This window comes from Lytechinus pictus, chromosome 5, assembly GCF_037042905.1.
Source record: "Lytechinus pictus isolate F3 Inbred chromosome 5, Lp3.0, whole genome shotgun sequence".
In the NCBI taxonomy this organism is placed as follows: Eukaryota; Metazoa; Echinodermata; class Echinoidea; order Temnopleuroida; family Toxopneustidae; genus Lytechinus; species Lytechinus pictus.
The window spans coordinates 31266860-31285314 of NC_087249.1; the positions used below are offsets into that span (position 1 = coordinate 31266860).

An 18455-nucleotide genomic window follows, 5' to 3' on the forward strand; every position below is an offset into this window, starting at 1 on the left:
TTGTCGTTGGGGTGGACTTGTCCTTTAAACATCTCATTGAACAGTAATTTTCACTTGGACATGTGCACTAAATTGGTTTCAGAGTAAGATTTGTTTCCAATCAGTGACATATGAAAGTGTTGGACAGTTTAAAGGGTAATTCTGTTCGTCATGCCTATTTATAATTCAGGCAAATTTCACGCTATAAAGCACATCAACGTTCACATCCATGTATGTACATTTGTTTGAAGATTGACTCCAATGATGGTTTCTGACTTTCTTGGTCATTTGAGAACGGGTAATGGAGACTTGAGAATCCACCAGACTATACATGTACATGTAGTAGCAATAGGTGTTCCTCTGGATTAGTCTAGAAGATATTGCTTTTTTATATGACTGCTTGAGTGTTCATCCTGCTGGATAGGACCTAGTCCACCTCCAGGACTGTTATTTTGTACGATACGACTACCAAACACATAACACACTACACACTACATCCCCATAACACGCATACACACACCCCCTGAATAGTCACATTTCGGGGAAAGTGATGGGTTAGGTGAATCACTGGGGGTAAGTGAATCAGTGGAGGGCGTGTGTGTGTTGGTTATGTGTGCGCGCGAGGTACCGGTACAGTCCGATAGGGTTTGCCCCTGGTTTGCCCAATCAATAAAAATCGTCCAGGACGTGGACTAGATAGGACCCCACTGGACTCAGTCTTGTCTTTATATGTCCATGAAAGTGACTACAGTGTATGAAAGTGGTTTAAGTTTGTGTTAAATTCAAGTATTTATATCCTAGAAAGTCCATGGTTTTCAAAGATATTTAATAGGAATCAAGAAGATAACATTACATAATGTAGATATACCCCATGAACTACAAACAACTTGAAAAAAATTAGGAAAAATGAATCAAGAATTGTAATTGCCAGTTAAGTCATAGAGCAATACCTCTACCCCTATACAGTGTTTATATCATTTATCATGTACGGTACATGTAAACAATCAAAATGTGAGGATTTCTAGGAATTGGAATTGGAATTTCTGAAGTCCTTTAATACTTTTTATTCCATTTCTATTATTGTTTCATGTATAAATATATTGCTCACCTCATTTTCAAGTTTGATTTGAAAATTCTCCTTTCAGGCAATTATTAACAGCACTATTTCATCCACCATGGCATTCACCAAGACGTCACAGAAGTTTGGGCAGTGGGCCGATACGAGGGCGAACACTGTCTATGGGCTGGGCTTTGGCTCTGAGACAGATCTCAATAAGGTATATTTATACCCCTTTCATAAACCCAATAAAACCTATCCTCCAATTAGCCGCCTAATAAAAATTGCCTTCACAAACTCCGAAAATTATCCGCATTATTTTTACGAGCGCCCGTTCTGAAAAAGGCGGATAATCGTCATGACAACTGGACACGCCCCCTCCGATGCGGTTGTGTTGGAAAAGGGTGACCTTGTGACTGCACCATGGCAATTATCCGCATTATTTGGAAATACGTTCATAAACTCAAAATCTTGTCCCGATGCCGCTATTATGCAGATAATAGCAGCATCAGAATAATGCGGATAACTCTTGTCCTCCTCCGATTTTACGACCAAATTATGCTGCTATTAGCCGCATAATTGGGTTTTATTGGGTTTATGAAAGGGGTAATATTTTTGAAATTATTACAGCTGTGTTTGAAACTACATGTACATGTATGCCATGGCTCATTGTACACTGTATCCTTTGTAATTTGTTTGAAGTCCCTTGCCACCCCAAATATTAATAATGATTAAAAAAAGGGATGAATGGATAGAAATGAAATAAGACTTAAAAGTAAAATAATTAAATAAATAATGAATAAATATTAATAAATGTATAAATCTATGTAATTGTAATGATACCAAAAAAAAAAAAAAATTGATACATGAATAATTCAGTCAATGAAATGTTGGTTTTGTCATTAAAGCAAATACAAGTAACTGGTTACACCTGATAATGTTTAACCATTGTTATTCAGGTTAGCCACTAGATATAAAACTGTTCTACCAGTGGGCCCAGCATAATACACATGTAGGCCTATTAAATACCTCTCCATTTTAATGTATCACTATCAAGCACCTGACAAAAGGCAGAATGTCTCTGTAAATCATGACCCAGCCAGGGGGGGGGGGGGGCTGATCAATGATTGGGATATCAAAATGAGGTTTAACATCTTTGAACAAGAAAAGGGAGTGCTCAAGACTTGATATGAAAGCCAATCAGTCTGGGCTACATTGAACAGAGCTTAAACTTTCCTTCTAGTAGATGATGGAAACGTGCTAAAACCCTGGCTGACCTTTTCTCTCCCTTTTCTGCTTATATAAATACCAACTCCATTTTAAGACGAAACTTCTGGTGCTAGATCCTAATAAGGATGAACTAAAAAAATACATGATCTAATATTTCACGTGATAGGAGATCATGAATTCCTTGTCATACTACTTTCGAAGGCAGGTCTAGGTTTTAAGATGCATGATTTATAGTGTTTGCATACTACACATACTTGCAACTGTGTGTGTAGGGGGAGGGGGGTATAAAATATGCCCTCACCCGATTTCATCCTGCCTATTGGAAACATAAAAGATGACAGACCTTGTTAGTTAATTTATTCTATGGAGGGCAATGCATTTCAAGGTTTTGTTAAAAAGCAATTTGTTTTAGATGTACATGTTGAAAGTGTCTTACTCCTTTTTCCCCTTTTCCTCTTGCTACATGTAGATCTCTCTTTATAACTTCTTTCACCTTTTCTTTTCATGATTGTTGAAGTACTTTTTATAGTACCGGGTACTTATAAAGTTCCCATTCATACATTTTCATGCATGGTTGTTTGTCCCAATCTTCGTCTCACTTTTTGTCAAAGCTCATCTCTTGTATATGAATAAAATAATTGTGATCCTCCCGTTTTCATCTATGTTTTTATAGATATTTTGTAACACTTTTAGCCATCTCTGTGGGTTATTTCCTTCTAAAATGTAATTTACATGTACATGTAATCTTTCTTGGTTTCTTTGTAATTCCCCAGTGATAATTACTACATATTATATATGACATACATTTATTTTATTGCCTATTGTTTAATTGGATATTTGAAATTCAAATAACCCATTATAGCATATTTTTTATTACCATGGTACATCATAAGTTATAGTTAATTATCATATTTTTCAAGTACTAAGTAATTTCAGTTTCACTTTATATGTTTGTCTTAAAATACGGTATGCCATCAACTGTTCACCATCAGTGACAATAATAATCTATTCTAGTTTTGTTTTACATGTAGACTGTCTGTTGTAATTTTACATGGATGTGTTCTGATTTGATGTGTTGATTGTTCTGGGGAGGGGCTTGAATATTTCTCTCAAATTATGTTATGAGAGATAGATAGATCAATGTGAAGATAGAGAGAGATAAAGAAGGAAGAGGAGGGGGATATCAACTCCTATGTTAGGAGCAATATTTTTTTTTGTCTATTGTGACCATATTGTGTTTTCCACCTTTTTTAATTCCCATACAGTTCATAGAAGAATTTGAGAGAGTGAAGGAAGCAGCATTAGAAATCACATCAGAGCCTACCAAGAAAGGCATTGATTCCACCCCCATCCAGAATGGAACGACCAAGATCACCAATAACGAAATCAATCATGCTAAGGTAATGGTCAATTTTGACAGTTGACCTGATGGATGGGTGGACATACAGTTCAGTCTTACATGTAAGCCCAGTGCGCACTACATGATGATCCAACTATGACACAATTTTTCACATTTTGCATTATTATAATAAAATTTCCAAGAAGTAAAACTATTTTATTTGAAGTTCTGCATAATGCTCAGAATAATAAAATCAGAATTCTGTTTTGCTGCTAGCCTAATTGTCAGAGTAAAATTTAAATTGGCTTCAAGTCCCAGCTGATGAGGACTTCTTTACGATGGGAATTGACTTTGTATTTATTCCTCCAGGAAGGCTTGGAATAGACTGGAATTTAATTGTAGTATCCATACAGTGTACCTCAATTGAACGTAAAGATTGTGTACATGTCAGTTAGAATGTTCATATCAAATGCTATTATAATTTCTTTGAGCATTGGATCTAGTGTGCGCCGGGCTCAAAAACAAAAGAGGAAGTTCCAGCCCAATGTCAAGTTGGTTTAAAAAAAAAAACAGAAACTGAGAGAAGCATATAGATGTAGATAGAGTTTTGACGAAAGTACATTATTGAACAACAGAGTTTGGGATTTTTATTGGATATGCTACAATGGAAAGACATTTTTTATGCACGTACAGGTGTACCATATTAAAGAGCATTGATTTTATGACATCAGAAATTGTTATCCTTCTGTACGCCCCCTCAATAAAATGTAATTTTTTAGGTGCCATATCCATCTCAATAGTGATGCTTACAGAAAAAGAACACAGAAATCATTGATAAAAAGAGTTATAGAGGTATTAAAGTTTTTAGCTAATCTTAAATGTTTCGACACACTTGCTATTACGGATCTTTCGTGGGAGGGAATTCATTCAATAAGGCTTTCTGAATATTAGTAATTCAATCTTATATCACTATAAATTCTAAATCCAGGGTAATAATATCCAATTCCTTTGGAAGCGCATAGAGACGTTATTTATAATGTGTTATGCGCTATACAAGAACTGTCTATTATTATTATTATTATTATTATATCTTGTATTTTTGCAGCAAAACTCTGGTGATTCAACAGGTTCAATCTCCAACTCAGTACACATTATGGCATCCTCCGATGCACAGCTCAAATATGAGAATGATAGACTGAAAATAGCATTGGCTCAGAGGTAAAGAATGATCATAATATTCTATGACAGTTTGAGCGGCGATTTTCTTTTGCAGGTGACAGGGGGTTCTATAGAAAGTAAAATGTACCACTCTTTAATTTCTTGATGAAGATGGTTTCTAATTGCTTTCTTAATAAAATGTTATGCAAGTAGACGTCTGTATGCCGGCAATTACAATTTAGGCATTTGCAAACTTGGTTTGTGTTTTTTTTCTCTAAAGATTGCATTTTTTTATCCTATTGTTTTGACTGTAGCATAACTACATGTTTGTCGTAGGGTAACTTTTTTCTTGCCTTCATTTAAATAACCTTTAAACTCTATATTAAGTAATGTATTCTGGATAACAATAACTCCATTTATCTAGAAAATATTGTATACTGAAGCGCATTATTATTGTTTACACCAGCTTCAGGTCAAGCTTATGTAATACATTCAGATGGATGCAAGAATTAATTCTCACCTCAGCTGAGTGCAGCACAATCTGAGATTTGAACCCATGACTCTTTTTTAAAGGAGAGATTCAAAACCACTAGACCACAATACGTCCACACACAGCTATATCTGTAACTATGTTTGTTTATTCTTAATTGATCTGCAGTTCAAATAATGCCAAGAAGTGGGAGTTGGAGCTTCAGACGTTAAAGAACAACAATGCTAGATTGACCACAGCCCTTCAAGAGAGTACTTCTAACGTTGAAGAGTGGAAGAGACAATTATCAGCTTACAAAGAAGAGAATGTCAGATTAAAGAAAAAGGTAAGGATAAGAAGATAGATCTGTAAAATGCTCAATAGTCCTCATCAGAAACAGGGTATACCAATGTATTTATCTTTTTTTAAATTAAATTTTGAATTTGGAACAAAGTTTAGCAATTCCAGAAAACGAACAACCTTTTGTGCACTTAAAACCTTATTTTCTTAATTCCTACTTCACTTCACAATCCACCAAAGTAATGATCATTCGAGCCCATTACAGAATACAGACTGTAGTAAGAACCAGAAATCAGAGATATATTACTTCAAGAAGGTCCCATGAATAAGAGGTCTGGCATACACTTTTTAAAAAACAGAATTGCCCAGTTTAACTTTTTGTGGGAAAAAGAACACTGTCGGCTAGCCACTGTCATGGTCAGAATACAGAGTACAATTTATAGTAATATGATGGAACACAATGAAAACATATTTTGACTTGATACTATGAGTGATGGCATGAATAGTCTTGCTTCAGTAAATGAGTAGCTTGTCAATGTCTGTACTTGATTTTTTCATTGTAGATGAAGGAGATAGAAGCAACGGTTGAACCTGAGGCTCAGAATGGACACAGTGATACTGTAGAACTTGAAAACAGGTTACAGGAACTCACACTGGCTCATAAAAACAAAGAACAGGTAATATTTTAGAATTCAGGCGAACTTGCATTTATAAGTCAAACTGAAATAAGTTGAGTATTTGCCTTTAAAGCCAATCAACTTTTTTACACCAGGGCCCCCATCGCATAAAAGCTACTAATATATTATGGTAACTTTGCCATCCAATGGTGACTACCATGGTAACAATGCTCATCAGCCAATCAAAATCAAGAATTCCATGAAAGTTACCAGTGGATGGCAAAGTTACCATACTCGTAATTTTAAGCAACGGGTCTCACTTACGTGTTTCATATAAAGGTGTTTGTAAACTTTAGGCAAAACTAAAACATGTTACATAGGCATTATCATGTAACACAGAAAGGGTCACCAATCTTGTGTAAAGCAATTATAAGTTGTGAACAGCGTAATGAAGCATCCACCAGATTATATGCAACGCGAAAGTTGCATACTTCTAAGTCAAATTTCTCCAAAAGTCTCAGAAGATACCTGTATAACATTCTTAGTGGATTTTTGTATTTTTGTATTTTTACATCTAGTATTACATACACAAATTTGTGAAGCCCTTCTCTGACTCACAGTAAACTATAAACATTTCCAACAAGCATCAAACAGATATTGTACATCATCGGATAAAAATGGAAATTTAGAATAATCAAATACAAAAAATATAGTGTACATGACATCATTGGCTCCCTCAAAACTTGCATACTGGCCAGGGTGACCATGTAAAAACTGTCTCGTGAAATATATTAAAGCAAAACTGAAAATGACATCAGATTTTTATAAACATTTTCATTACTACATATACATGTATGCTTGATTCTTTTATCAATTTTGTGTTCAAAATCAACTATGGACTTGTGCTTGAAGTTTACTCTATTGATTGTGTACATGTGTGAATTAAACACTCATAGATGCTGTTGTCTCTACAATATTCAATATATTGAAAACAAAAATCAATATATTATCTTTAGATAGAATACCCAGGATGTCAGTTGAAAGAAAAAAAATCAATACACCCTATAGGATAGCCTGAATCAAGGATATCCTGTTTATTGTTGAGTGGGTGGTCAAGTCTTGCACTTTTTGTGAAGAAAGCACTCTTCACAAAGGCTATGTAACTACATGTACGTTCAAATTACCTCCTGTTTGCTTTCTTTTGTATAGTTTTTGTTATCTCGCTTATCAGTATGAAATCACTGGAAAAGGTGTTTTTGTCATCTGAGCCTTTAAATGCTCGAAACATGTGTCACCGATACAAGATCTCCCCCATAATGAGCTTGAGTTTTGTTGGAAAGAGTAGAGTAGAGTAATACATGTACAGGGCCCTGTTGCACAAAACTTACTATATAGAAACTCTGCCATCCAATGGTAACTTCTCTGAAATCTTAGATTCTGATTGGCTGATTAGCATTGTTACCATTGCCATTGGATGGCAAAGATACCATAATAGTAACTGTTATGCAACGGGCCCAGACCAACCAAAGCTGTTTTATTATTTCCAATTACATACCATTTGTCAGTTTGGAGTCAGTTTCGTTGGTGTGACTATAACATATGAGACTACTGATAAAGGGAGGGGATTAGATAACTGAGTGGAACTCCACATTGGCTCTTGCTTTATTCCAGTTTTATTTGTCATGGAAAGGATTTCCCAACAACCATTTTAATACCACATTGTTTTGCAGAACTTAACAGTGATTGGATTACAATTATAATAATAAAGTTATCAGTATTAAAGGTCAAGTCCACCCCAGAAAAGTTTTTTATTGTAATAAATAGAGAAAAATCAAACTAGCATAATGCTGAAAATTTCATCAAAATCGCATGTAAAATAAGAAAGTTATGACATTTTAAATTTTTGTTTATTTTTCACAAAACAGTGATATGCACATCTCCGTGACATGCAAATGAGACGGTCGATGATGTCCCACACTCACTATTTCTTTTGTTTTCTATTGTTTGAAATATACAATATTTCATTTTTTACCGATTTGACAATAAGGACCAACTTGACCGAACCATATAGTATTAAACAATGCTAATTCCACATGTTCATGGAGGAATTAATTGGTGTTTCACTTGACAAAGTGGAGAAAATTAGAATATTTCAATTTTTCATATAATAAAATACAAAAGAAATAGTGAGTGGATGATGTCATCAGTCTCCTCATTTGCATACAGACCAGGATGTGCATATAACTGTTTTGTGAAATTAAGCGAAACTTTAAAATGTCATAACTTTCTTATTTTACATCCGATTTTGATCAAATTTTCAGTGTTATTCTTGTTGGATTTTTCTCTTTTTATTCAAATGAACTTTTTGTTTGGGTTGACTTGTCCTTTAAAGGAGTAGAAACTATGAAACCTTTATTTGCTAAACAGTACATGTATATATGTACTAAGTTTTTCACAGCTTAATATCTCCTTTTCTATCAGGAAATGACCTGTGACTAATTAAAGTCATAAATGCCACTTAAAGTTGATATATTATCTGATCTTTTCTTTCGTACAAGACTGAAACATTCTCTAAATTTCATCTAAAAATATACTGTTGTTTCTACAGGAAGTGGAGAACTTATCCAGGAGGCTTGAAGAAGTTTCGGGTTTGACAGAAGAGAATACGAGATTGTCAGCAGAACTTGAGGTAAGCAGTCTCAACTGAAGACCAGGATACAAAAAATACACACCATCAGGGGAATAAGAATTAAATGCATATGAAGGTACCTTTGGAACAGTTCTAACCCACGTTTGGAATGTTATAAAGTAACGAGTGTTGGTAATTAACTAATTATTCTAATGCCTAAGCAAAATGATGTGTATGTTTTATAAGATATTGATGTGGATCCTTGTTATTTTATAAACCATCCTCGTCTCGAACCATGACCACTTAGTAGAACTAGTCAACAAATTTTCCTGTTGGCTACGTGTAAAGTGAATGACTAGTCAGTGGTCATGTGATTTATTTCAACCAATCATTTGACCTGGATTCATATTAATACATTTGATACAGAACATCTTATTGTACATTGAACTCCTCATTCTAGACACAAGTCGGAGATATTACGTTATCAAAATGCTCTTCCTTGTTAATTAAACTAAAGTAGAATTCGTATAAGGGGAGTGTAAAAACAATTGGTGCATTTTCAAATATTTTCATGTTTTAGGAAGGATATTCTGGAAAGTGGGTCCTGCATAAGATGCTGTTTAGATGTGTTTGGTGTGTGTATGCTACTCGTAGCAAAACATAACTAATATCTTTATATTTTGCGATTCTTAAATCTTATATCATTATAAGCATACACAGACTTTGGTGCATTATAATCAATATTTCCCAATCATGTTAAAGAATTTCTTTTGAGAATTTTGAAATAAATATCTTTGTGTTTGTCTTCTGTAGTCACTACATGTATTTCAGTCAGTCCGCAAGCCCTGAAAAAGTAGCTTCTTTTATCCAAGTGATATTCATGACAAGAGGGTTTTTGCATAGTTAATGAGCTTGGTGCGAACCAAAACACCTCTTTTTATTCGGCCATTGCTGCTCTAAATATTGACCAAATTTCATGTTTTTGGTATCTTTGTAAAGAAGAAGAATCATTCTTTTAGGTCATGTGTTTGGATTTTTAAAAGAATGTTGTAATATAGGAAAAACTGTAGATCTAAAACATGAAACAAAATATTTTTTTTCATGCAACAAAAGTTGTTGTTTTCACACTTAATTTCTGTTTAGGCACAAATGATTTTTAAATCATGATAAAGCTGAAGATCTAAGCTTTAATATGATATAATTTTTATAAGAAGATGTATTTTAGATGGGTCAGCAGCCAGCTTTTCATGGGCCAAGTACATTTTGCAGCTCAAAAACAAGAATACTGCGCTCTGATTGGTCATAGACCACACACCCACGCAAATTCCAATGTTCCCCACACTGGGCCTCTGCAAGGTCACACTCACCATGTGGTAATCTCTTCAAATTACCCGCGCCTGTTTGTTTTGAAAACAGTATTCAGCCAATCAGAACTCTGGATTTTATGTTACTCAGAAATTTCAGAAATCTCGTCTTGCATCTTGATGGATATAACTGGCTGCTGACCCATCTAAAAGATGCCACATATCAAGAGTGACATTGTAAGAAAGTATAGAGTTTGAGCTTTCTGATGATATAAATAATGTTGGTGCCTAAAACACAAAATGTTGCACAATTTGCAAGTGAAAACACAGGAAGAAAATTCTGTTTGATGCATCTTTTCAGGTAAAAAATTCACTTATTTATCAAAATATTTCATTCAAAAGAAATGACCAATATAAAAGGGTAACATTTACTCTTGCCCATGGTACAAAAATAATCAATATTACTCAAGGAGAAAGTGGTTAAATTCTTTGAGAAAGAAAGTCTCACAATTCACGAGATTTTGCAGGGACATGAATTCAGCCACGAGATGACTTGGATAAATCTTGCTCATTTGCTCATTAACACAGGGGCTTGCGGACTGACTGATTTCACAGGACTCTGCAGCCTATCATGATGATTTTGGAGAATAACTCTCATAATGCATCATACAACTTTCCATTTATTAATGAATAATGGTTGTTTTATAGTATTTATTGATAAGTATGGTTAATGATACGAAGTCTTCAATGCAACAAGTCCCCATTAGATGTAAAAGTATAATCTAGACAAGTCAAGTGTTATATCTTCAAACCTTCCATAATGATCAATCATACTTGTTGATTTCAGAAAACTACATCCAATGTAGATGCTCTCACCAGTCGTCTCACTGATCTTGAAGATAAGCTTCAACAAGAGAGAAGCGCAAGGGAAGAGAACAGCACACAATTGACGACCCTGCACGAAAAGCTTGGTAGTACTTTAGAACAGCTCGCTTCATTACATATCCATCTCGGAAAGTCATTGTAAGTTTTTCGTTCAACCTAACAGGAATTATGAAGATTTTGATAAAGGACAACTCACTGTTGCATCAATTATTAGTTGGTTTCTTCAGATGAAAGATGAATCTTTGAAAGGAAGGTTTTTATTATGTCTAGAATTATTTGCAATAGTTTTAGCACTTCAATATACTTTGAATGTCTCAGAACAACAAGGGCCAAGAATATTCACATGTTCACTTACTCCTTAACAATTCAAACATTGTTTATAAAAAAATAAAGTTTGAATCCAATTCTAATAAATTTAAATAATAGTTATCAATTGAGTTGTCTATGATTGGGTTTTAACTTTCTTCATATTGTTTTTCTTCAAATTTCTGTCCACAGAAATCCATGATGCCCATCGCTGCAACAATCTATTGGTCATTTTGACTTATGGATGCATACAAGGACTACACATTTCCATCCCAATTTTCAATTGGACGCCAACAGAGCTAAACAACATTGCAATAATTCAACATTCTTTCACTTGTATTGAATATGGAATTTGGAAACAAAAAGAAAAAAACAACAACCATGCTTCTTCAAGGATGTTTTAGAATGTGAAGATGCAGACTATGTTTTGCCCTGTAACGCAAAACCTGGCAATTGATGATATGGTTAATTTTTGCCATTGTATGCGTACAGCAATCAAATGCAATCAATCGTAAGATTCAGCCTTATGATTAGTCAATAAGCTTCTTACTTCATGGCCTTGGTTAGCTTGTGGCTTGGACACAAATGCGGTTGTGATGAAACGCAGAAGAATAAAGCTATATCTTAAAAAAAAAATGCATCATGTGCATGCAGGCATACTTTGAGCAATCTTTATTTAAGAAAGGGCCGTATATATAATTTTGAGCATGAAAAATTACAGTTCCCCTCCCTAGGGGTGTAGTTAAATGGGCAAATTACTCATGAATCTTCAATACCAGCTGTAATGCTCAATTCAGTCTCGGACAATGACACACCGGTGTTCGTCATGAACTGCCAGAAGTATCTGTCATATTTTCTGAGGCCAATCCCAACACCAGCTTTTTAAGTATGATGTTGATGTTTCCTCAATACCAACGTTCAAGACTTGCTGAGATCACGAATTGTCTTATGGCATAAGTTTATGTTTGTTGAGTGAATGTTTTTCCTTTTTATTCTTTGTTATGATTTGTCAGTGGCTGAAAAATTTGGCTGAAAATCCAAACAAGTGATTTTAACTTTGCAGGGTAACTTGGTTATCAAGATCTTTTCAGATGTTGATTTGGTAATCCTACGCAGAGGGATTTCATACCCATCATCAGGGTTTGTTACCTTTATCATTACGTTCATGCAAGTCCTTCATGTTTGTATGGTCTGTGTGTTTGTTTCATGTATAACTAATGAATTTTGTCAGCTTGTGCATGTTTATATTCAGCCAGGGGACCTACAGTTCAACTCGTACTTAAAAGAGTCGTTCAGAAATGGGACAAAAAAGTTCAGCAACATTTGTGTACAAAGTCCATGTGGTACAAGGAATCAAAAAATGTTGCAGAGGCAAGCTGTGTTTGTTTTTTTGTTGTAAGGCAACAACTATTGAGCAACCAAATTGTTTAAAAAAAAGTTTACTGATACATGTAGTAAGATACATGTAGTAAAACAATTGAGCACATAATAATCTTTCCAAAGTTATGTTCACAGACTTTTGATTCAAAATTAAAATTATTTACATCATATGACAGGAGTAATATCAGAATGGAACCATTATGATTTCATGAGTCTATCCACACAACAACACTGGATTGTTGATCAAGATTTAGTCTTTAATGTGTATTTATTGGTATACATATGTAGATTATGGGGTTTGTCTCTCTATGTATGTAATTAATTATTGGCATCTTATCTGAAAGATTCGCTACATGTGAAGTGGACATATGATTAGAATCCGGTAATTCCAATTCCTCAGTTTACTGTGCTGCCCCTGAGCTGTTGAAAAAAAATTGATTTTAAGCGTATAAAATGTATCTGCAGAATGTTTTATTTATTACATTTATTTATTCATCATGCATGTTAGTGTCGATGAAATCAATGTTTATACATGCAATATAATATTTGTAATAACATTTGTAAAACATGCTAAATATTTTTAGGATCAGGAAGAGCTGCATTTCCATATTAAATAGATGTTATATTTCGCAGGGTGAAACTGAAGCATGTTTTTGATCATGATACACAATTCACTAACGCTAAATTATGTACACTTTATCCATGGCCATCAGCGCAGAGGATTATCTTGTGTTCAAGGGGGGGGGGATGCAACAAAAGATGTCCCCCCCCTACATGTACGAACAAAAGATAATCTTTTGCGCCGACGCCCATGGCTGTATCTGTTATGAATATAGCTTAATTTACAAATTTGTTCACAACATAGCCTGTGAACTAAAATAGAATGTATTGTCTCGTGAACTTAATGTTAGTCTTTCACTTGCATAATCATAGCAGACTGAAATTTAAAATCTACTTACATTTTATTACAAATTTAGTGTATTCATAGGCGATTAGACTTAACTTTTACGAGTCACATGAATTTTACAGTGTATCTATTTGAAAGAATTCTTTCTGTGAAAAAATTAAAATGCTAGTGTGATGAACAGTTGGCAGTGGTTATAGACTGGTCTATTACCACTGCTCAAAATGTCAGGATATATTTTTTAAAATCATTACTATTATTATATTATATTATTATAATATAAGTCATTATTCTTTTTTTTTTCAAGTTAGCTTCTAATATAGTTACTTGTGATTACTGTATGCTTCATGTGAATATATTTTTGTAAGATATGATAAATTATCAAATGTGATATTGTGTGAACTTTTTTCAATACATAAATGTAATCATAAATCATGCCAAGGACATATTTGTTTTTACTGCACTATCTATACTTAAACGTGTATACCAAATCCTGAAATCCTGCTTCTGTCATGATTAAAACAAGCATGTGTTATGGTATTTATAATTGCAGAAAATTAACTTCCATTTACAAACCAACTCTTTTCAACAAATCCTGTAAAAATGTAGTTAATCAAAAGGCATAAATTCACGAAATTTTATGGAATGTCATGTTGATATGGTCTGTAGTCTTCATGTTTTCTTGTATCTTATGAACTTTCTTCCAATCAATGTGATTATTTTTGTGCTGGTTTTTTGTTTTGTTTTTGTAAATAGAATGAAGACTATATTCCATACTTTATATTGAGAAAATTGTATCAGCTTTGGGGCCCATAACACAAAGCTTAGCAGTCACCAAAGAAGAATATACTTACGATTGATTGCATGGACTACAATGTACAATCAAACATGACAATCAAGCTTACGATCAATAGCTAACCGTTATGTTACGGGCCCCTGTACAGAAACTGTTTGAAAATATTGTATTTTGGTATATATTGCTGCAATATCTGTAAATTATCTTCATGAGGACAGGTTGGGGGTATTAATGTAGCATGCAATTTCTTGTATATGTAATATAACTGATGATTCAGTAACATACGTGTAGAAGCAAGGTCACACACATTAAAAAAATGGCAATGTTGTACTGCATATTCGTCTATTTTCACTCATCATAGAAACTGACAATCACTATTAGAATTAGACCATTTAGACAATTATACATTTACATGCAGTCTGTATTTCTTTTTCTTCCTGGGTAGAGGTTGGGGTTATGAAAGAAAGGGAAAATATGATTTTAGAAACCCAATTAGATAAAGGAGAAATTGCATAAAAAAACCTGGTTAAGGAAATGTGTTCTCTTTCTAATATGCTAAAATAAAATAAAATTATTCCTTCCAAGATAATGGATGAAATAAGACTATCCAGAGTGCCTTGCAATTTTAAAGTTTCTACACTAATGAGTAAAAAAACCCCAAAACCAAGCAAACAATTTAATATGCCAGGAAATTAATCAAATTAATTTCTACCTTTTATACATGGTGTGATTAAATTTTTACTGTTTAAATCAAAGAAAAGCTCTGAATATTTGAAAAGGTGTCATGTCCTCACTACAGCAACTTAAACCTTCATGACGACGAACATGTACAAGTACAAGGGTTTGTGTTCAGATAATGCCTTTCCATGCCATGTGCCTATTCACATGTTACAGTATATGCTGTAATAAGAGTAGTGCACTCCATAGTCTTTGACATAATGTTAAAGGCCAAGTCCACCAAAACAAAAAGTTGATTTGAATAAAAAGAGAAAAATCCAACTAGCATAACACTGTAAATTTCATCAAAATCGGATGAAAAACAAGAAAGTTATGACATTTCTAAATTTCGCTTGATTTCAGCAAAAAGTTATATTGCACATCTCGGTCGGTATGCAAATGAGGGAACTGATGACATCACTCGCTCACTATTTCTTTTGTATTTTATTATATGAAATATTCAAATTTTCTCATTGTCCTGTGAAACAAAGTTTTATTTCTCCCTATACATGTAGAATTACCATTGTTCAACCTTTTGTTAACTCAAATTGGTCCTTGTCAAATCTGTAAAATTGAAATATTGTATAATTCAAACAATAAAAAACAAAAGAAATAGTGAGTGAGGGACATCATTGATTCTCTCATTTGCATGTGACTACATTGTGCATATAACTATTTTGTGAAAAATAAGCGAAACTTTAAAATGTCCTTTATTTTACATCCGATTTTAATGAAATTTTCAGCATTATGCTTGTCTGATTTTTCTCTGTTGATTCAAATCAATTTTTTTTTCGGTGGACTTGAGTGCCCAAGCAATGATGGCTCCTCAAACTGAAAAACATCTGTTCAAAGAATTTCTGGTACGGTAACTAATGAAATAAGTTTTGAAGAGCTATTCTTCCAGAATTATACAATCAAATGTACATTTAACCATAACCATTTGTGTATGACAAACCATGTTCAAAAGTTACAATTAATTGCAAATAATTAATTGTATCTGTTACATGGCAAGTAAGTTTACATCTATCTAATTTGATCTCTGAATGTATGTCTCTATCACACATTCCAACTTTCGACCTACCTATAAAAACAGGCTTTTCAAAGATTCCTCTACATACCAGGTTAACAACTTGTTATTTTGACAATAAATAATTTAACATGAAAAATATGGATATTTTTGTTTATTCATCAGATGTACGAGTTGAGTGAAATTTTGAGTGGTACTTGAATGGATTGAGCCAGGAATGAAAAAAAAAAAAAAAAAAAACTTTCCTTACCATTTGTGGTGGGACACAAAACAGTTCAATGTGCAACACGGGTGATATGCAAATAAGTCAGGCACTCACTATTTCTTTAGAATCTAGTCATATACAAAGAAAATATTCTATTTTTTGTAGATTTTATTGCTCTTGACTGAATAATGAGTTATTGCTATCCATATGATCGATGAGAAGTCAACCATATTTTACATAAAGGGAAACATAGAAATATTTGTCATTTCATTCAATACAATTACAAAAGAATTTATGGCATCCCTGGTTCCCCCGCTTGCATTCCACCTGTGTTGTGATTGTAACTATTTTTTGTCAAATTTGATTTTTTGGAGGAATTTTTCAGTATTATACAGTGTAGTTGTTTGGGTGGCCTTGACTTTATTTTATTGCGTAAACTTTTCCAATAAGAACAAAGACTTTGTAACAGGTATGGGTTGGGTGGGTCAATTGATGCAAATAAAACCAAAGTTTACTTGGATTAAGTGATAAAGAAGTATAATTCAACACCATCCCCCCAAAATTGGACCTTTATCGGTGTACATCAATCAGTTTACGCATTAAATAACATGTGCCTGTTAGCGTTTAAACACAGCTCTATTAACCCTAAATAGACTGGGCTATTTCGATGCCTAAGAAGACTGGGGGGGGGGGGGGGGCTGATTCAGCCCCCCCTTATGATCTCAGCCGTCAATCGCGCGATCGCGACGAAACTTGGCACGTGCGTTACCCATGGCATGATCTACAAAACTACAAGATCAAATTCTTCGAAAAATCTCATTGCTATTGCTAATCAAGTTTGCTTTAATTAACTAAATAATGCCCCTAAAATGCTATTTTTTGGTACACAGACACTTTATATGAATCTGATCAAATGTACAAAAAAAAAAATTCAAAATCACATTTATTTTCTTATGTATTTTATTGTTTTCTAAATTTCTTATGTACATGTATTTGTGTTTTTCAACTTTGTTTGTAATTGTTTTTTCAATGGAAATTGTCGGGGACTTTATTTTGACCATAAAAAGATGGAATCAATTGATTTCAATCAGTAAAAGGAAAAATAATGATACATTTATGAATTTTGGCTAAAATGACTATTTGCATTGGATTTGTACACAAATTCACGTTTTTGTGCAATTTTGGGTCTGCATGCACTTACAAAATATTGCGTAATTTTGAAACCGCGTGCCTGGGGGTCGCAAATTTGGTCTCAAAAGTTGCGTGAGACTTGAATGTAAAAAGTCAGTGAGCGACGCGGTAAAATAATTCGCGCAGCGGATTTATCACGAAAAATGTCGAGGGGTGGTCTTCTTAGGGTTAAAGTCACACATAACTCTTGCAGAGGGCATGCAATACAAACTTCACAGCACAAAAGACGTTTTGGGGTATATATTTTCAGCGTCCAATGGGGAGAGTTGTACATGTAACATCACACATTTAAAGATCTTGTTTGCATTGCCAAGAAGAGGATCTCCATTAAATTTTGTGTTCTCAACATTTAAATGCTTCATAGTTTCTCAGTTTATCCACTTTTTCTCAAACTTCCATTGATCTCTTTCCTTTCAATTTTCAGATTTCACAGGTTTCATTCTGCTTTAAAATAGAGGCTTTTCATATGAATTCAGCCTTAGAATACTAACAGACCTGCCAACCAGTACGTTTTACCCGTATTTAGTACGTTTTTGCAACCAAAATACGGCAGTACATTTTTTCTAAATCGTAATTTATTGAGAAAAATAATCTCTATATGTCTCTATTTCATAAAACGTACACAAATATGGTTAATAGATCAATGTAATTTCAGGTAACTTTTTTTTCAATCATTTTGTTAAAACCAGTGTGAAGATATACACATGTTTTAATGTTTTTTTTTCATCTGCAAGAGCAGTGCGCATTTTAGCTTGCATGCAGCTTGAGCGCCGCGATGAGCGAGTGCGCCAAGCATTATATTATGAAATACACTTTTTTTGGGGAAAATATCACAGAATACAGTTTTCATTCCTAGAGGTTGGCAGGTCTGTACTAAAGCATTACCATAATGTAAAGGTCATTTGTCATTCTTGACTCCCAATAGTTAATTCAGCATAACAATTTTGAGAATATGACCCGTT

General features: G+C 33.8%; 1 protein-coding gene across 1 annotated transcript; it reads left to right on the forward strand.

The window, feature by feature from the left end:
- The first annotated feature begins 1128 nt into the window (after window positions 1-1128).
- LOC129262111 (homer protein homolog 2-like) lies at window positions 1129-13743 on the forward strand. The gene is made up of 8 exons (XM_054900156.2): window positions 1129-1256; window positions 3532-3666; window positions 4711-4823; window positions 5422-5578; window positions 6096-6209; window positions 8758-8838; window positions 10930-11105; window positions 11466-13743. Exons 1-8 carry the CDS (start codon window positions 1155-1157, stop codon window positions 11473-11475), a joined length of 888 nt encoding a protein of 295 aa, XP_054756131.2. The 5' UTR covers window positions 1129-1154; the 3' UTR covers window positions 11476-13743.
- Window positions 13744-18455: the final 4712 nt, after the last annotated feature.